The sequence below is a fragment of the Podarcis liolepis genome, assembly GCF_965112155.1.
Source record: "Podarcis liolepis genome assembly, chromosome: 4".
In the NCBI taxonomy this organism is placed as follows: domain Eukaryota; kingdom Metazoa; phylum Chordata; class Lepidosauria; order Squamata; family Lacertidae; genus Podarcis; species Podarcis liolepis.
Window position 1 is genome coordinate 29,026,202 of NC_139558.1, and position 20,229 is coordinate 29,046,430.

Genomic DNA, 20,229 nt, shown 5'->3' on the forward strand with positions numbered 1-20,229 from the left:
CGGAACGTCGCGCGCAGGGCCGGCGTTTCCGAGGGTGCAATTATGACTGTTGCACCGAGGCGATGTCGCGGGGGAGCGCTATTGCGGACGGACCTTGTCAGAGGAGCCGCGAGCGGCGGTTGTTTAACGGGAAGGAGCTCGAGGCGAGACAGCGGAGGCGGCTTCGCCGTCCGGCTTCCCCCGAGGGGTCTCTGCGGAGAAATGAACCTGGAACGCCTCCGGAAGCGGGTGAGGCAGTACATAGACCAGGTGAGCCAAGGCGAGAAAGGTGGGGAGACGCTTCCCCCCTGCGTCGTTCTCTCGGGGTCCCCAACGTCGCTCCTTGGCCGCCAACGACGCCCACTCTTTTTTTGGATGGGAAGCTCAGCCTCAGCCTCAGCTCACCCTCCTCTCCAACCCCCCCCCCCCATTGCCTGCCTTCTTTTTACTTGCAGCCAGCCTAAGGGTTGGTGCAGGCAGTCAGCTGCCACTTCCTAAGGCTGCAGATCTCAGCAGGGTCGTGGGTTCGAGGGACACGTTGGGCAAATGATTCCTGCATTGCAGGGGAGTCGTGACCTAAATCAAGTACAGTGGTTAGATACGCTTCAGGTTAAAGACTCCGCTAACCCAGAAATAGTGCTTCAGGTTAAGAACTTTGCACTGTACTCTGATTATCACAAGTTGAGTGCAGATGTCTGCAAAAGAAGCCCCATGTATTAGTATCTGCATTGCAAAATAAATACCTTATTCCCCCAACCCACACCATTCCCTTTTAAGTACAGTCGTACCTCGGGTTAAATACTTAATTCGTTCCGGAGGTCCGTACTTAACCTGAAACTGTTCTTAACCTGAAGCACCACTTTAGATAATGGGGCCTCCTGCTGCTGCTGCACTGCCGGAGCACGATTTCTGTTCTCATCCTGAAGCAAAGTTCTTAACCTGACGTAATATTTCTGGGTTAGCGGAGACTGTAACCTGAAGCGTATGTAACCCGAAGTACCACTGTAAATGAGTAGAAATACTTAACTAATAGTTCGGTTCTGCCCCGCCCGCCAACATAAAGCCTTTCTCCCCGACATACAGTAAATCCCGGCTACGCCCATGCAAGGTGTTGGGCTAGATGACCCTCGTGGCCCCTTCCAGCTCTACAGGTTCTATGATTCTATCCAACTAGAATTAGCTAGATGTGCCTGCTGTTGTTGGCTCTGGCTCCACCTATTGTTCACTTGTCTTGTCTTTCTCCCTACCAGTCCCTGGTTGCCACTGCCACATTACTTACCTGTTAGAAGCTATGTGCCTTTTCTAGCGCAGAAAGGCGGTTTCAGTGAGTGGCATAGTTTCTGTCCGACATGCTGTAGTTAAACATACAGGAGGCCCTTCCAATATAAAGTGACAGGCCTTCTCTTGGCGATAGTTTAGTGTCTCAAAGTGTTGATAGTTCTGGGTGGGTCATTTAGCTTCAATTCCTCATTTGCAAAATGATCAAATGGATTGTATATATAGTAATACCAGATTGGTTCTCTCCTGGTGGACAAGTAAAAATTCATTGCTTATTTGTATATGCAATAATCCAGTTTTGTTAGAGAAAGACTAAGGAGACATAGGTTGAAATCCCCACTCATCTATAAAATTCTCTGAGTGACCATGGGCCAAGTCACACTATCTCAGCCTAATCTACCTCACAGAGCAGATAAAAAGATAAAACTAGGAGGTGACAGCAGGGGAGAGTACCATGTATGTTGCCTGGAGTCCCTTGGATAAAGGGTGGGAATCAAATGTAATCAATACAATTTGTTATAGGAAAAACATGTGTAATGCTTGTTCTTTCTTTGCCCCTAAAAACAGCAACAGTATCAAAGTGCTCTGTTTTGGGCAGATAAAGTAGCTTCTTTGTCTCATGGTAAGTTACATATTTAACTTTAATTATACAGCAGTCAACTTTTCTAAAACTATTTTTGGGGAGTGTATTCTAAATGAATTTCCCTTTCCTATACTGTGTTTATTTTTCTTCAGAATGACCATGACATGTCTTTCAGGCTTGGATTGCTTGGGTTGATACCTTTGAACTACTGTATTTACAGCAGAGGTGGGAAACTGGATCAAGCCAGCAGGATGGATCCTTACTTGCTCCACCACCTGCAGGCAAAGCTTGACAGGTGGGTGGGTCTGCCCACCTGTAAATCAAACTACTGTATCTCACAGTGACATCAGGGGACCCATTTTCCTTTGCCAGCACAGTTTGAAATCAAACTGCACAGGCAAAGGCACAGCACTTTGCAAACATTAATGATCAGCTTTTCAACAGCACTTGCATAGTGTAGCGCTTTGCAGGCACTCATGGTCAGCTGATTGGTGATGGGTTGTGCTTGCAAATCCCACTTTTATCAGGGAGAGAAATATTTACCAGCCCTACAACTGATGTCATATAGAACATCACATGCAGAGCAGGAGGGTGTGACTTGTTGGAAACCTGCTGGTGGGCCAAATGGGGAGGTATGGCAGAGATTTCCCATAACTGATTTTTATTAATAAAAACTTCCAACATTGTGGTGTTTCACCATCATCGAGATACAGTAACTCTGATCTGGCTTGCATTGGTGTAAAAAAAAAAGACAGTGAATTTGCTATTTCCCTAGCAAATGTTTATAATGCTTATATCTGATGCACATTATCTCCAAAAATGCAGTCATGTGGCCATTGTTTACACCTTTATGTCTAAAAAACTGTTAAATGCAATGCAAAATTCTAATGGATTGGTTTAACTTAGTGCTTAGACATTTTTCTCAGGTTGACAAAGATAGGATTTTTAAAATTGTTCTTTAATTTATCAATTGGGACACGGGTGGCGCTGTGGGTAAAACCTCAGTGCCTAGGACTTGCCGATCGTATGGTCGGCGGTTCGAATCACCGCGGCGGGGTGAGCTCCCGTCTTTCGGTCCCAGCTCCTGCCCACCTAGCAGTTCGAAAGCACCCCTAAGTGCAAGTAGATAAATAAGTACCGCTTTATAGCGGGAAGGTGACGGCGTTTCCGTGCGCTGCGCTGGTGCTGGCTCGCCAGAGCAGCTTCGTCATGCTGGCCATGTGACCCAGAAGTGTCTCTGGACAGCGCTGGCTCCCAACCTCTTAAGCGAGATGAGCACGAAACCCCAGAATCGGTCACGACTGGCTCGTACGGGCAGGGGTACCTTTACCTTTACCTAATTTATCCATTATAGAAATACTTGCTTTTGATAAATTAAGTGTTGCTGTTTTTTTAACATGCTGTGAACGAAATATATCCCATACAAGCAAGATAAAGCACGTGAGTTTTGTGGGAGATCATATTGAATAAAGTTGTGTGGCTATTTCTTTTTTAGAAGACCCACAGGATATCTATTGGCTGGCTCAGTGTCTTTACCTCACAGCCCAGTACCACAGGGCAGCACATGCCCTTAGGTCAAGAAAACTAGATAAGGTAAGATACTGCAGACCAGTCTTGTTTCTTCCATTTTAGCCTTTTTGGTTTGTTGTACAAGTTGCTAAGTCGAGCATTGTCAGACATGCTGGTTGCTACACCTTCTGTAATAATTTATGAAATAGGTAACATATGAGAAAATAGTCAAAGCACCAGATGGGGATAAGATGGAATCGAACACAAGGAACTATTGAAATTGTAGGTGCTGATAGCACTTAAGCAAATACTGCAGTATTGTAGAAGCAATGGGAGTAAAGTAAGAAATACAAATAGTATAGAAGTGGTAACAAACTGCTAACTTGCTCACAGGTGTCTTGCTGAAGCCAGCGGTGGGTAGTGGTTACAGAAAAGCAAAGTAGCATAAGACAATTTTTATTGAAAACATTCCTTCTGTTTCCTAGATTTTTTATTTCTTTTAATACATAGATAAATAGGATTCTTTCAAAATTAATTAAGTCAGCAGGATCTATGTTGGCAGAAGGGAGATGACAGAGAGCAGTTCAGTTAGAAAGGCAATGAAAGAGTTGACTCTTGGCATGCAGAATGTATTAAAGGAACTGGTCAAAATATGATAAACAGACTCATGAATTGAAAGTACAAAGTATAAGAATCACAATGCTATGTCAGGCATCACCATCTTTATTCTTTAAAAAGTTATACCTTTTTGAAGTGCAAAATTATTTAAACAATTTTAATTTCTCCCTTAGTTATATGAAGCATGTCGATACCTTGCTGCTAGATGTCATGTAAGTATTTACTTACATTAGAATGATTCTTCACTAAGCAGCCAGTATGTATAAGAAAATCACATGGCAGAAGGGATTATTTCTGCAGCTGAGATAGAAATGTGAAAACCTGAACTATTTTGTAACTGCTAGCTTAAAATATACTGCAATTCAAATAGTAGTTTAAATGCTATAATTATTTTAAAGCTGTGCTTATTGAAGATTCAGGACAGTGAACACTATTGAATAAAGGAACACGCGTTCCTTTCTTGAAAGCTCACATCTAAATAATATGCAGTAGGAATGGGGTGGGAAACCAGGGCTGTCTTAAGCATACCCGGCGCTGTGGTTCAAAGATCCCTCCGGCACCACTACCCCCTTTCCCAGAGTTGGCAACCTTCCCCCAAGCCTCTGCAGGGATTGCTCTCCTCCTGCGGAGGCTTGGGAAGGAAGCTGCAAACCTGCCAGCCATATAGTTGGTGGGGCGCAGCTACCATCCTAAGCCTTTGTGGGGGTCGCTCTCCTCCTGAGGAGGCTTGGGAGGCAAGCTGCACGCCCACCAGCCATATGGTGGACAGGGCACAGCTGGCAGGTGTGCAGGGAAAGGGGAGGCCGCCAGCAAAGCCACGCGGCTCCCCCACTCGCTGTGGCACCCCTGAGAGGCCAGCGCCCTGGCACAACTTGCCAGTAAGCCCAATAGGAAAGACGGCTCTGTGAGAAACAGAAGAACAAAATAATAAGCACAGAAAGCTAGTCTTGGTATGGTGGCAAAGGTTTAAAGGGAAGTAGAGAATGAAGGGACTAAAAGAAACTAACAAAAAAGAGGCAACTCTGTGGATGTGGATGTTGAGGTTGAGATGGGTTTAGGCTTTGGATGCCTGTATAACAACCAAAAGTGGTATGTGTGTTTATATGTGTAAAGTTGTTCAGAATGAATTATGTAAGGCATATAACCTGCTGGTGGATGAGCTCTTTAAAAAAAAAAGTACTTTTGCCACTTTAAACATAACATAACTTTGAGTTTCTCTGTATAGTATGCTGCAAAAGAATATCAACAGGCTCTTGATATTCTTGACATGGAAGAACCAATCAACAAAAGACTGTTCGAAAAATATTGTAAGGATGAAAGTGGTCCAAAGGACTGTTCCAGTGACTGGGAGGTTTCACAATCTTCAGTGAGTAACATATTGACAGGTATAAATTAATGTAAGCATATGATGTATTCAAGGCTGCAGGAAAAGTAGCTAGAAGGCTTTGTGGTGATGTTAATTTGCAATAGTCTTGTGTTATGTCTTTAAAATTTGGCTTTAAAACAGTATTTCATCTTGGCTTTAAAAAAGTATTTCATCTTTAAAAGAGTTTGTGTTTGTATAAATAGAGTAAAGACACACATGAATCAAGTACACACCTCATGGGCTATGCCATGGTTAACCACTGTACAGATGTATAACACACTTAACTATGAATTTTATTCAGTGTGAATGGTCCAATCTGATGAATAAAATGCATTTTTTTGTTTCTAAATTTTCATTTGTGCTCAGAATCAAACTGCAAACACCAATTCTTTCTCTGACCTCCACCTATTCTTTCCCATCAGATCAAGAGCTCTATTTGCCTTTTGCGTGGGAAGATCTATGATGCACTTGATAACAGAACCCTGGCAACATTCAGCTACAAAGAGGCCTTGAAACTCGATGTTTACTGCTTCGAAGCATTTGACCTTTTAACATCACACCATATGCTGACAGCAGAAGAAGGTTTGGAGAACTCTCATCACCCCTCCAGTTTTAAAACATTATTTCTCTTTGTCCAAAAAACTGTTTTAGTCAACAAAATATTAAATTATATCAGCCATTGAATAGAGATACCAGTTTTCAAAATAAATCAATTTTGCTGGTTATTCTCCAAAGCCGACAGAGCAGCTCAAACTCACAATCTTCCTTGCTGGAGGTTTTTTATGTTTTGTTTTTGAAGCGGAGGTGTCCCCCTGCCCAGCACTGTCTGGTGCCACCAGCCTCCACTAATGAGGCAACTCTGCCCCTGGCAGGGAAGTCCGGTCACTGTGGAGCATCCCTGTGTGCCCATCCAAACAGAGTTTGGATGGAAGATGCCAGCAGTGGTGTTCCTAGTGGCTGTAGACTTCAGAATGCTCCAAAGCAGGGTGTTTTTGTGGAGGAAAGGCTGGGCTGACACGGGATCTACTGGATCCTCAGCCAGCACTGCTGCCATCATGTGATAGCAACATGCTCAGTGTGGTAGCCCTCAGCTCAGTTGCGCCCATGAATGCGGTACTCTTTACTTTCCCTTCCTTGTATTAGCAAATGGCTAAAGTTCATTAAACAATTTCCCCCATGAAAATGAATTTGAAGGCAGTGCTGCAGTTGGGGTAAAACCAGCAGCACCTTCCCCACTGATGGTGATCCTGCAAACCCTCTTTTACTTCTTTTCTGCCATAGTGATAGGCATTTCATCAGTCCGAATATAAAATACAGCCTTCAAACTGGCATATGAAGGCCATTTTCACCCTGCTTCTCTACTGTTCCCTGCAATGGACAGGCTAGTGTTTATTAAATTATGAAGCAAGCCTCCCTTTTTGGGTATGGTGTTTCTAAGGCAGAAGGAATTACAGGAAGAGAGAGAGAATTTCTAGGAACCTTCGACCCTACCAGCTAAGATCTGGGTAGATCTCATGCCTCCCTGGGAAAAAAAGACACTGATTCACATCTCTGCTATTTATCATCCCAAAAAGGAAGTGCTGCTGAATGTGGATTTTTAGGGGGGAAATCTTTTTCCCTGCTATTTTCCACTGCTAATCAAATCTATCGATTATACATAACTGCATATGATGGCACATAACTCCACATGCTCACTTCTGGAATGGGTTATTGGTGTCAGATTGTAAGATTTGCAGGACAGGAGAGAGGAGAAAGGCACAGGGCAGAGGAAATTCAGAAGGGAAGCACAGGTTCTAAAAGTTTTGGAGACATGTTTATAGAATAATAATAATAACTTTATTATTTATACCCTGTCCATCTGGCTGGGTTTCCCCAGTCACTCTGGGCAGCTCCCAGCAGAATAGACAAAGACAGGTAAACATACATAGGAAGTAGCAGAGTGTTCCTAATTCTCTAGACAGACTGACTGTATATCAGAACCTTATATCTCAATGCAACATGTTTTATGATGCTGTATGTGGTAGCAGTTGAAACATTTTTACCTGAGCACTGCTCCTGCCACAAATCTCATGTTCAGTGAAAAAGCATCACAATAACGCACCACATTTATACCATTGTATAAATTTCATTCCAAACAATGTGTCATTTGATCCATATGAATTACACCATACAAATACAATGCCACAAAGTATATTGTATCACTTACCTTCCCTATTTAGAGAAGTTTTTAATGTTTGATGTTTTATTTTGTTTTTATTATTCTCTACCATTCTTCTGGAATTCACTTTTGTAACTGATGTGTTCAGAAAAAGAGCTGCTGGAATCTCTACCTCTAGGAAAACAGTGTACAGAAGAAGAAGTAGTATTGCTACATTTTCTGTTTGAGAACAAATTAAAAAAGGTAATAGTACTGTAGTTTAAAAGATTCAAATGTAAATTTGATAACATTCTGTTACATATACGTTAATGTAACCAATAGCCTATATTTTGCATCTTAGGACCTACGATTTGCTTCTTTTTGTGTCTTAGCAGTTTAGCATCAGTTATTGTGACCTTGCATACTATTTATTAATCAGAATTCACCCTCAAAAGCTTTCAGTGTATCCAAATATGATATACTATATGTATTTAATAATTCTAGAAGGGTCATAATGGCTATAATGGAAACAATGCAATTTTCAAAATATAAAGCTAAGATCAGGTTCAGATTATCATTTGGAAAACTCTGTAGCCCTACACAAGTACTCTGCTCCTCACACAATTAGAACCTCATCAGTGGAGAGCATAGATTCCCTTGCTAGCTATGCGCCTTTCACTGTGTTGCCATCACACTTCCCTGCCACTTGTCATGCATTGAAGGGCAAACATCTGCAGCAGCAAGTCTGCTATACTCATGAAGGCTCCCTGCACAGATTAGAACCTTAATTGTGCAGGGAGCCTCTACTAGTACAACAGGCTTCTCACAGCAAATGTTTACCCTGTAATACATAGCTGTTGATATGAATAGCAGGAAGGGCAGCTCTAGCTGCCTTTTCCCTACTCCCACCCTCATTGTGTGAGAAGACTACCTCCTAAACCATCTAGGTCTATTCAAGCAATCTGGCTATTATTGTAGAAACAAAGACCCATGGAAGAATGGAATGATCATGGTAGATTGTCTTTCATGTGAACAGAAAGGATGGCAATCTCTGCCCCACCCCTGTCGCCACCCTTAACAATAGGACTGCTTGAATTTATGAGGCTTTTACACTGTTTTTTAAAATGGCAATACCCTGTCTCAGGGCACTCCATAGCCAACTGATAGGTGATACAGCATGGCCTTGTTTGGCTTAAGAATGCAGTTTAATGGACAAGGACACTCCCTCATCCATCTGAAAAGAAGGTGTTAGAGAAAAATGCATTTGCTGGTTCTTGCTATCTTGTTAGGTCTTGCCAGCCACCTTTCCAGACAAAGTGGAAGCTTCTGAACCAAAGTCTAATAGGGGCGGGGGGAGGTATGTCATTGCCCTCTAGCAATAATGGTATTATGGATCTGAGCAACCACATGGTTCTCTATTGGCATTTCTTCTCTCTTTCAGTATAATAAACCCAGTGAAACGTTGATCCCTGAATCTGTAGATGGTCTTCAAGATAATCTGGATGTCGTCGTGTCTTTAGCAGAAAGGCATTACTATAACTGCGATTTCAAGATGTGCTATAAGCTCACTTCTCTGTAAGTACATATATCACCAGCCTGTTACGAAATAGCATTTATTTGAAACCACTCAATTGTGGAAGCCAGTAGATAATTGTTCACTCTTTACTGAAAGCATCTTTTCATAGAGCAGAGATGAGTGTAAAGCCTGGATGTCTTAATTGTTGGTCGCTACCGTTTGGAATCCCGCCAGCTGTCATTGTATCAGTTACACCTTGCCTGTTAGCTTTTTCTCGGTCTTTTACTAAAGGTTTGGGGGATAAATGTTTGGGGCTCGGCGCATTGAAGTGTCTTGTATGACAATTTTGATGAGATAAGATCAGGGTTGTAGAGGTTTTGTCCCCCAGATATTGCTGGACTACAACTCCCATAAACTGCTGCCAGCAGGGACAGTGGTTGGGGATAGTGCAAGTTGTTGAGGTTTTTGTTTTTTTCAATTTTGTTTATTGATTTTCCAAAATTTTGAAACAAACAAACATAAATCTTAACTGTACTTAATCCAATCTTAGTAACATTGTTGGGTGACTTCCTCGAGTTCCCCTGCCTGAGTTTCATTGTATATCATTGTAACAGTTTTCCAAAACCAAATTTCTCATAAAATTAACTTAATCACTTAACATCATTCTTTCTTTTCATTTTAACTTTAAACATATTATTCTCTAACATCACATATTTAAATCCTAAGCCTCTCTGGTATTTGCAAGTTTTTCCAATTAAGTTATCTTAGCTTAATAAACTAAATTTAACTAAATAGTCTTTAAATTTCATCCATTCCTTCATCCATTGTGGTCTGGCAACATCTGGAGGGCCACAGGTTCCCCAGCTCTGGGTTTAGCTATTCATTTACCAAATATGTGCATTTGGAAATGGACAACTTTAAGCAGGGCACATAGAAAGCTATTTCACACATTGTGTTTTTAAGTGTACAGTATGTCTAGCAAGGTAAAATAGTAGAGTCATACCTTGGAAGTCGAAAACGCCTTGCGAGACTAATGTTTTGGTTCCCAAATGCCGCAAACCCAGAGTGACTGTTCCAGTTTGTGAACGTTCTTTGGAACCTGAACGTCTGTCGCGGCTTCCACGGCTTCTGATTGGCTGCAGGAGCTTCTTGCAGCCAATCAGAAACCGCGCCTTGGTTCTCAAACATTTTGAAAGTCAAACGGACTTCCGGAACGGATTCCATTCGACTTCCAAGGTATGACTATATTCGCAGATAACATTTGTCAGCAAGTCATGACTGGATGGAGCCTCCTGTTGAGTGAATGCTGAGTCTGATCTTCTTTCTCTAGCGGCGAAGGACCGTGGCTCAGTGGTCCAGCCTTTGCCTTGTGTTCAGAATGTCCTGGGTTCAGTTTCCGAATATCTCCAGGTGTGGGTGCGAGAGACTCCTGCCTGAAACCCTCAAGAGCTGCTCATTGCCAGTCATTGTAGGCAATACTCAGCTAAATGGATTAATGGTCTGATTCAGTATAGAGCACCTTTCTATATTCCTATTTAAATTTGATGGGGAGGGGGGAAGAACCTTAATATCTGGAGCTGAAAACTACAGTATTTTAGTGCCTCTCGGAGTACTTTGAATGATGGGAAGGATACAGAGTAATAAACAATTCTACCATATTTTTCAATAGCAATGATCTAATTGCGCCTCAATTTTTATTAAGTTACTGTCCTTTGAGGGTTTTTATTTCCGCTTATTTTTAGAGTGATGGAAAAGGATCCATTCCATGCCAGTTGTTTACCTGTGCATATTGGGACACTTGTGGAGCTGAATAAAGCAAATGGTGAGAAGGTGTTTTAATACAAATTGAATATTACTTATTTTTAAAGGGATTCCTGGTCTATTTTTATTTATTTTTTTATATTTTGCACTGACTCCTGAATAGGCCTTTCAGCTCTAATTCAGGAGTTAAAAGCTAGCATGGTGTAGTGAGTAGAACTAGGACCAGGGTTCTAGAGCTGTGCTCAAATTTCCACTCCACCCTGAAGCTCACTGGGTGGTGTTGGTTAGTCTCTAAATCTCAGCCTAACCTATTTCACAAAGTGGTTGTGAAAATAAAATAGTATAGGAGAGAACCATGTCTTGCCACCTGGAGGAAGGATTGGCTGCATAGGCCAGAATTCAACACAGAACAAGCAGATTTTTCACTCATTCAACAGGATTTAACCCTCAACTCCTTCCTCCTGCACACCCCCAAAATCTGCTCCGGGGGGTGTCTCAGCTTTTTGGAGCAGAATTTTAGGATACATGGGGACCTGCAGGAGGAAGCAAGAGAAGGTGAGGTCCTGCTGCATGGGTAGAAGTCTGTTCCTCTCCTAGACAAGCCGCATTGAAGGCAAGCCTTAATAAATAAATAAAATATGAGATTTTGTAGGCAGATATTGATGGGTAGTCGTAAAGAAAGCATAAAGACCCATATTTGTGTGTTAATCCATATATGATGGATTTGATATTAACTAAAATTAATATAGCAATATTTCACTCTTTCATTGATGATTTCCTGCTACACATTTCTGCTGGTTCTGCAATAGAAATGAGTCCATTTTCTCATTTAAAGGCAGAAAATTATTCATCCTGTTAGACAGTATATTCGCATTTTACGCCTTTATAATTTGCAGTTATTCAGATGCTACTTAAGTAGTTAATATTATACACACTACTTTAAATTAATTCCTCCTTTTTAATTTTTAAGGGGGAAATGTGTATGCTTTCAATGGAGAGCCAGGAAAAAAATTGTAACAGTGAGTCATCCGTAGTGGAAAATAGTTCAATGAAATGTTAAATCTTTCTCAGTGGAAGGCCCAACCCAAGGGATGAGGACTACTGATTACCTTGTTCCTAGCGACAAAGTTGGCTTCCTATTGTAAAGAAAACTGGAAACAACACTACTAAATGCAAAAGCTACTATACTAAACCATAACATGTTATGTTAAAATTGTCTACGGAATATTTTATGTTAACATGCCAACCAGGCTAGAGTGGCTGTCAGTGGCCTGGTTCATATGGCATGGTAAGCCAACTGTGACTCATTAGGGTAAAGGTAAAGGGACCCTTGCCCATTAGGTCCAGTCGTGACCAACTCTGGGGTTGCGGCGCTCATCTCACTTTATTGGCCCGAGGGAGCCGGCGTACAGCTTCCGAGTCATGTGGTCAGCACGGCTAAGCTGCTTCTGGCGAACCAGAGTGGCGCATGGAAATGCCGTTTACCTTCCTGCTGGAGTGGTACCTATTTATCTACTTGCACTTTGATGTGCTTTTGAACTGCTAGGTTGGCAGGAGCAGGGACCGAGCAACGGAAGCTCACCTTGTTGTGGGGATTCGAACCGCCGACCTTCTGATCGGCAAGTCCTAGGCTCTGTGGTTTAACCCACAGCGCCACCTGCGTCCCCTCATTAGGACCTCATTACGACTCATTCGGACTCATTAGGACCTCGCAAATGTCCTGGCTCCTAGATCTCCCCCACCTGCCCAGAACTTTTAGCATGTAACGGCTAAACCATGGTGATGCCCAAATGCAGGATTGTGATTAAGATCTTTCCTCCTTAGCCATGAACTCTAGCCCAGGTTTGCTCTATGGTTAATGTGGAGACCTTAGCCAAAATCCTGGGTTCACATGGCATGCTAAGTATGGCTGCCATGCCATACTATGGTTAAAGGACTGTCAAGAAGCAAAACGGGTGCCCGTCGTCTCCAAGAGCCAACACATTTGCATGGTTTTGGTAAACCATAGTTTGCCTTAGCAAGACTTATGAATGAGCGCCTTTGAAAATAGACTTGAAAACATAAGAATATATTATATGGGATAGTTTGAGAGAAACAGTTCACAGCTTTATTCTGATTATAATTTTCAATCCAATAAAAATGTGAACAAAAAGGCATAACACTTTATTTTATCAACATTCAACACAAACTGCTACATATATACTATTGTTTAACATAAATATATTTCTTCTTCCTAGAACTTTTCTACCTTTCCCATAAACTGGTGGATTTGTACCCAAATAATCCTGTAAGTTGTACTTCTCTTCTTTGTTTCATAAATGTGCTATGAATACCATAAAAAAAGTTTAAAAGTAAGGTTAGGACCCATATAGTGGCATATACATCTAAAGTGAAATGTTATTACCATTATTATGGTAATGAATAGTTTATTATAATGTTAGCCTTATTGGTAGTACCACTTTTCTGTATAGGCTACATGAATATTCCTCAGCTTAATGGTACATAAAATGCTTAGCCTTCGACACACACACCCCAATCTTTAAAATTTCACAAATAGAGTAGGCATGGTAGAAAAGGGATTGTACTACTCATCACACATGGAATCAAATTAGCTATCCACAAGTTGTTGAACCACAGTGCGCACTGCACTGACAATCACAAATTGTATACCTGCTGCTCAACAAAGTCACATTTTCTCAGCCACAAAATATTGTGGACTCCGTGCCACAAAAATAAGGAAACAGTCCAGCAAACCATTTCCTTTGGGAAAGGGATAAAATGTTGATAAATGCAGAGCACTTGTTGCACTTGCTGAAAGGTTGGTTAATTGATACATGTCTCTTTGCTACCTTTTGAAAAAAGTGATAATAAAGGAACGTGTTTCTAATGCTGTTTGCTTGAACCCACGATGTTCCTACATTTTAAATGGAACCGATCCCGTACACTGGCCTTGTTTTCATGACACAGTAAGCCAAACCAAGGCTTACCAATCCGGATCCATGGAAAATAGCTTGCAGCCACCTTCCTTCTCCTTGGTCCTTCTTACTGCTGCACCAAGGCTTATTTTGGGCTACTGCTTGTGGTTAGTGAGGAGAGAGCTTAACTGCAAGTTGCAGTTCAAACAACATGCTAAGCCAAACCTTTTTCTTACTCAGCACGGCACAGAATGTTTGCATGTTTGCACAGTCTCAGTAAGCCATAGTTTGGCTTACTTGGTCATACAAACTTGTCATATCAGTAGTGTGCTTTAACGTGTCTTGAATTTTATCTGGCCATTAGGTCTCCTGGTTTGCTGTAGGATGTTATTATCTTATGGTTGGCCATAAAAATGAGCACGCCAGAAGATACCTTAGGTAAGTTTCACTTTGTCTTCTGTAGTCCTAAGGGTTGCTGTCTTGCAAGTTTACCATTTTAGGAAACCTTGTACTGTGTTAGCACTGCTGAACTAAGTAAGGTCCAGGCAACCTTCTGTATGCCTGAAGACTGGAATTGGCACACTTCAGTCAATAACTATTCCCGGAGTAGTTGTACTTCAGAGTTACAGCTTTAAGCATTACATTTAGCATTGCAGGTTTCGTTGGCTCTTATTTCACGTACCTGGTTTTTATGTTTCAGCAAAGCCACCACCCTTGAGAGAACATATGGACCAGCATGGATAGCATATGGGCACTCATTTGCAGTTGAAAGTGAGCATGACCAAGCAATGGCTGCTTACTTCACTGCAGCCCAGCTGATGAAAGGGTAGGTCAAAATTAGATTGCCAGGAAATAGGGATGTAGTCCAATAAAACCATCTTAGCCCAAAGGGTATTAATATTAGATGAAAAATAAACAAAAATAATAATTTACTGGGAAAACATCTGCCATCAGAGATGTATTCAGTGCTTGCAGCGAAATTAATATTTCTCTTAGAAAGTAAGCTTTACATTAGTTACTAGTGCAATATTATGGATATGCTTGTCAAAACAAGGAAACTTAACTATTCTGTCTTTCCCCCCCTCATTTAAGTGTTTGCAGTATTTTTAAAACTATAGATCAAAGAGTTGTTTAAATGAAATGCAGTGCTGCCTTAAATGTCCTCATGTCTTTGTTTTTTAAAAATTACTGTTTGTGTTCTTTATTTTTGTAGCTGTCATTTGCCAATGCTGTATATTGGGCTGGAGTACGGCTTGACCAACAACTCAAAATTAGCTGAGCGGTTTTTCAGCCAAGCTTTAAGTATTGCACCCGAAGACCCTTTTGTGATGCATGAAGTTGGAGTGGTAGCATTTCAAAATGGAGAGTAAGTTACTATTTTTAACTTTGGGTTGTCTTTGTACCAGATATCTGCACATAATTTCCTTTCTTGGTTAGCTCCCCCTCCAAAACCTAGAAACCATTATACTGCCCACTTGTGCACTTAATGAACTTAGTACTAGTATTAATGTGTCACTTCAACTATTTCATATATAAACTATATCATGTTGACAATGCAATGGCAGTTACACCACTTATCACAGTCACTGATAACTGTAGTTTAGGAAATATATTATTTTTTCCTTCAGATGCGGTTTTCAAAAAACAGCTAAGTACTTAGCACTGCTTTTGTATCTCATGGGAATTATTTTTACATTGGAACAGTAAGCATCATTAACAAAACACATACATCTCTGCCTTTTTTAAAAAAGAGAGAGAGATCCCATAGGCATCTTTCAATGCTGCATGTTAATGGCATTTTCTGTACGCAAGGCCCTATAGGTAATAAAATAGATAAGCTGTTAATTTGAAGAGACATATGCATAAGACATAGACCTCTAAATGTGTTTTATCTTATTTTCTTTCAGCTGGAAAACTGCAGAAAAGTGGTTTCTTGATGCGTTAGAAAAGATCAAAGCCATTGGAAATGAGGTATTTTATTTTTATTTATAGATATAGATATGGAGTTGGCCATAATTTCATCTCAGCTGTTTGTGTTTTGAAAGTAGGACCCCAAAGTGCTATTTGAAGAATCCCACCAAGCATTCTGCTTAAAAGCTACCCATATCCCAGAAGCAATATATATGCAGATCACCACCTTCCCACCTATGGTATTGCACAAAAGTTTTCAAATAGCAAGTCATCCTTTGGTGCATGGGTGTTGATATTTTTTTTAATCAGCCAATGGAATAGCTTGTTTACTTCAATCAATATTTTGTTTTAGAGGCATTAAAATTTTGTCTTTAGATGTGATGCTTGTCTTGCAGGTGACGGTTGACAAGTGGGAACCTTTATTGAATAATCTGGGGCATGTATGCAGAAAGCTTAAGTAAGTGGAACAGCGATTTTTACCAGTACTTAGTATTTTAAGTATTTATCCTTAAATGGTATGGCATTCCAGTTTTACTGAACCTTCTGTATGCATTTAATTATATTTATTATCTGGCATGTTCATATTATATATTGAAATGGAATGTATTGTGGAATATGGTATTGTAAACATCTCAGCTATTGCATTTTTTAAAAAGCAAGCTTCCTAGTCTTTATGATAGAACAGTGAAAGCTCAGAGACCTGAGGTACTGCATAGAGTTCCTGAGGCCAGGATGTGAAACTGCATTGTCCTTCAAAATTCATAGATAAAGTTTTCCAAAACCTACTTACACACCTCCCGCCCGGCCCACCTCATCTCACAGCTTCTCTTCCTTCCTTCTGCGTTCTTCTTTTCACCCTGTGGGCTGGTTTGCGTGAATGCTAAGCCATTGTTTTAGTAGCACGTAGGACAAGCATCGCAAAAGAAATGTCAGGCTTGTGCACTCCCTCCTTTCCTCTTTTCTCATGCAGGTGGTAGGAAGACTACTGCTGAGCTTATTTTCAGTTTTAAATAATTTCAGCTTTGTTCACCTTACAGCGTGAATCCAGTGGTTTATTTAAAAGCCAGCTTCATAACCCATGGTTTAAAATTAGCTTGTTGAACAAATAGCCATTGTTTGTTTTTAACCAGTATTCCTGGTTTGCATGGAATGCTAAGCTGAGATTCTTTGAAATGGCCAGGAGAACTTCTGCTGAGATTACCTTCCATGTTAGGAGGGTGCTTTAACATCTGAACCAGACCAGTGTACCATGTGTTTTTTTTATGGCCAATTGTTTACTATTTGTATTTCCTAATAATGTGAATGAAACAATATCATTCTGCCCGGACACTGAGGTCCAGCGCCGAGGGCCTTCTGGCGGTTCCCTCGCTAGGAGAAGCCAAGTTACAGGGAACCAGGCAGAGGGCCTTCTCGGTAGTGGCACCCGCCCTGTGGAACGCCCTCCCACCAGATGTCAAAGAGAAAAATAATTACCAAACTTTTAGAAGACATCTGAAGGCAGCCCTGTTTAGGGAAGCTTTTAATGTTTAATAGGTTATTGTATTTTAGTGTTCTGTTGGAAACCCAGCCAGATGGGCGGGGTATAAATAATATATTATTATTATTATTATTATTATTATTATTATTATTATTATTATTATTATTTATCCTTATCCATGTTTTTCTTAATAGGAAGTATGAAGAAGCTCTCGAATACCATCGTCAAGCTCTAGTGTTGATTCCTCAGAATGCTTCTACTTATTCTTCCATTGGATACATTCACAGTCTGATGGGAAATTTTGAAAGTGCAATTGATTATTTTCATACAGTATGTAATCTTTATAAAATTGCGGGGGGGAATTGGTGTCAAGCTTGATGTGCTCAGTATGATCTTTCACTTTTCTTGATTTTGTAATTTGTCCTTTTTAATCAGGCCCTTGGTCTTAGAAGAGATGATACGTTTTCAGTGACTATGCTTGGACATTGCATAGAAATGTATATTGGTGATTCTGAAGCCTACATTGGTAAGCTGCAATTTTGTTACTGCTCTATAGCTATTCAAATGTTCCCACAGCACTACGGTTGTCAGTACAGATGTGCATTCACGAAGAGCATTAGCATATTTTTTCCATGAAGAGCACTGGCACACTTATCACTAGTAATCCATTTGCTGAGTCCCCCAGAAGGCAGAAGGTCAATGGCTTTATTAAATTATTTTGGTAAGAAATTACAGCTTGGTTTAAGAACAGAGGGAGGCTGCTTACACCAGGTCAGACCATTGGTTCACCTAGCTTAGCACTGTCTAGCTAAGCTGTCCACCACTAACTAGTCATAGCTCTCCATGGATTCAGACAGGAATCTTTGCACAAAGTGCAAAGTAGATAAATAGGTACCGCTCCAGCAGGAAGGTAAACGGTGTTTCTGTGCGCTGCTCTGGTTCACCAGAAGTGGCTTAGTCATGCTGGCCACATGACCCGGAAGCTGTACGCTGGCTCCCTCGGCCAATAAAGCGAGATGAGTGCCACAACCCCAGAGTCGGCCACGACTGGACCTAATGGTCAGGGGTACCTTTACCTTTATGCAGTAGAGTATGCATTGCATGCAGTTCTTTCACCATTGCAATTGCCAAAGTTTAATGATGATGCTGCCACTGTTTCATAAAATAAAAACCAACAGAAGATTAACTTTCTTGACATAGGAATTACTGTGTGCATTCTTAATTATCTAAAGACCTACAGGTTACAGTCAATATGATGTATTTAGGGCCAGTGTTTAAATCCTCACTCAGCCATGAAGCTTATTGGATGACCTTGGGCCAGTCACCGTTTCTCAGCTTAAACCACGTCACACGGCTGTTGTGAGGATAAAATGGAAAGGAGCAGAACCATGTACATCACCTTGAGCACCTGGGGGGGGGGAGTGGGATAAAAATGTAATAATAAAGTAAAAAATGAATAATAGAGGGGTGTCCTTGATGGCCCCTGTGGTCCCTTCCAGTTCTGTGATTCTAGAGATAGTGAACTTCGTCTTTTAAGAGTCAATGGGACTGGACAGAAATAGTATTTTTACATGGAAGTAATCTCATGGCGGAAATTAACAATCTCTTTCAGGAACTGCAATTAAGGATAAATTAAGATGCTATGACTTTGATGTGCATACTATGAAGACATTAAAGAACATTATTTCACCTGCGTGGGACGTACTGGAGTTTGATATAGAAAAGCAAACCTTAGAAGAAAGTAGTATCATGGCAGTGGAAGCACCACATCAGAGGAGAACTACGGAAGCACCCCCTCCATTGGATGAAACCTTTGAAATTGAAATGAATGAAAGTGATATGATGTTAGAAACATCAATGTCAGATCACAGTACTTGACTTTAAAATGCTAGAATAGATTCATCATCGTGTAATGTGCATTTTTGTCACCTCATGCCTTCTTCAACTGCTGTTGACATCAAAGAACTGCCCACGACTGTGACAGTGTGACAGTGTGTTTGTTCATACCAATTTTATTATGCAAAATAGTCATATGTATTTTTAAACTCTTCACTGCATCCTGTGATTTCTGTTACTAAAGAAGACTGTGAATGTTGAAAAATACTTAGTTTACAACATGTTTGTTTCTGTGTCAAAGAGCTGATGAATTCCTGCCTTGGCTTTCTAACTTTCTCTATTTACATGTTAAATATGTGTCATAACAACCCCTGCAAAATTGATGATTTGATACTATATTTTATTCTTTAAACCAGAATTAAAGTTTTCATTGCTTTGTTTGACTCATACCCACAATTGTAAAAAATTATTCTTATCACTTGAATGCATCCCCCCCCCCAATTTAATTGTTGCCAAGTCTTAAGTGTGGAAGTAAATACTCTTGTCTAGCCTCATTTGTCATTTCAGATTCCTTACTGCTTCTTCACACTATCTTCCTGACACGAGTTACATCCAAACACAGGTTATTGGTTAAATGAAAATTCAGGTGCTGCTGCGCTACAAACTTTTACAACAGGCATAGGGATCCTTCAGCCTGTAGGCCTAATTAGAATCCACAGATCCAAATTTAACTCATGAGGCTGTCTCCTAAAAGCTGCACTTTTAGGACATTAGATGTGTGGCAGATCCAGTGTACTCTTGGGAGCCTCGGAGTGTGCTTTGATGGTTTCCTGGCGCAAGAGGCTTCTTATCGTCACCTATCTAGGCTATATAGTGGTACTTTGGGTTAAGAACTTAATTCGTTCTGGAGGTCCATTCTTAACCTGAAGCTGTTCTTAACCTGAGCTACCACTTTAGCTAATGAGGCCTCCTGCTGCAACCGCACGATGTCTCATCCTGAGCAAAGTTCTTAACCCAAGGTACTATTTCTGGGTTAGCGGAGTCTGTAACCTGAAGCGTCTGTAACCCAAGTTACCACTGTATACACATTAGTGGCTTAAAATGCAGTGAGGTTGTTTCCAGCCACTGTGTTTCAAGTCACTTTATGTTGCTGTGCACACCAGAGAGGGAGGTAGGCAACATGTCTTCACCCAATGAGCATTACCGAATTTATTTCCCTGCACATAACTCTTCAGTCAAACTGTTGTCTACACATGCACAATGGCTGACTCAAAGGTGCACACTACAGCTTAACTGCTGCTTACGCTTTCAAATCAGATGGGAGCATATCAAACAAAAGTATT

General features: G+C 40.9%; 1 protein-coding gene across 2 annotated transcripts; it reads left to right on the forward strand.

Annotated features, from left to right (window-relative positions):
- Positions 1-72: 72 nt before the first annotated feature.
- On the forward strand, positions 73-19,440 carry CDC16 (cell division cycle 16). Of its 2 annotated transcripts, XM_083501472.1 has the most exons (18): positions 73-249; positions 1,825-1,879; positions 3,336-3,433; positions 4,141-4,179; positions 5,193-5,333; positions 5,756-5,915; positions 7,640-7,734; positions 8,912-9,045; positions 10,729-10,808; positions 12,985-13,034; positions 14,027-14,100; positions 14,363-14,488; positions 14,876-15,028; positions 15,570-15,633; positions 15,969-16,030; positions 17,245-17,380; positions 17,486-17,576; positions 18,663-19,440. In XM_083501472.1, exons 1-18 carry the CDS (start codon positions 202-204, stop codon positions 18,926-18,928), a joined length of 1,872 nt encoding a protein of 623 aa, XP_083357598.1. In that variant the 5' UTR covers positions 73-201; the 3' UTR covers positions 18,929-19,440. The 2 variants fall into 2 exon arrangements, with proteins under 2 accessions (XP_083357598.1, XP_083357599.1); XM_083501473.1 differs by lacking the exons at positions 73-249; positions 1,825-1,879 and adding an exon at positions 2,002-2,135.
- The last annotated feature ends 789 nt before the right edge of the window (positions 19,441-20,229 follow it).

What these genes read in the sequence shown, in the direction of transcription:
- CDC16 (XM_083501472.1), top strand. Translation starts at nt 202, where the DNA reads ATGAACCTGGAACGCCTCCGGAAGCGGGTGAGGCAGTACATAGACCAG. An exon ending in TATGCTGACAGCAGAAGAAG is followed by an intron (nt 5,916 to 7,639) that starts GTTTGGAGAACT and finishes TGATGTGTTCAG; the next exon opens with AAAAAGAGCTGCTGGAATCT. An exon ending in CACGCCAGAAGATACCTTAG is followed by an intron (nt 14,101 to 14,362) that starts GTAAGTTTCACT and finishes TTTATGTTTCAG; the next exon opens with CAAAGCCACCACCCTTGAGA.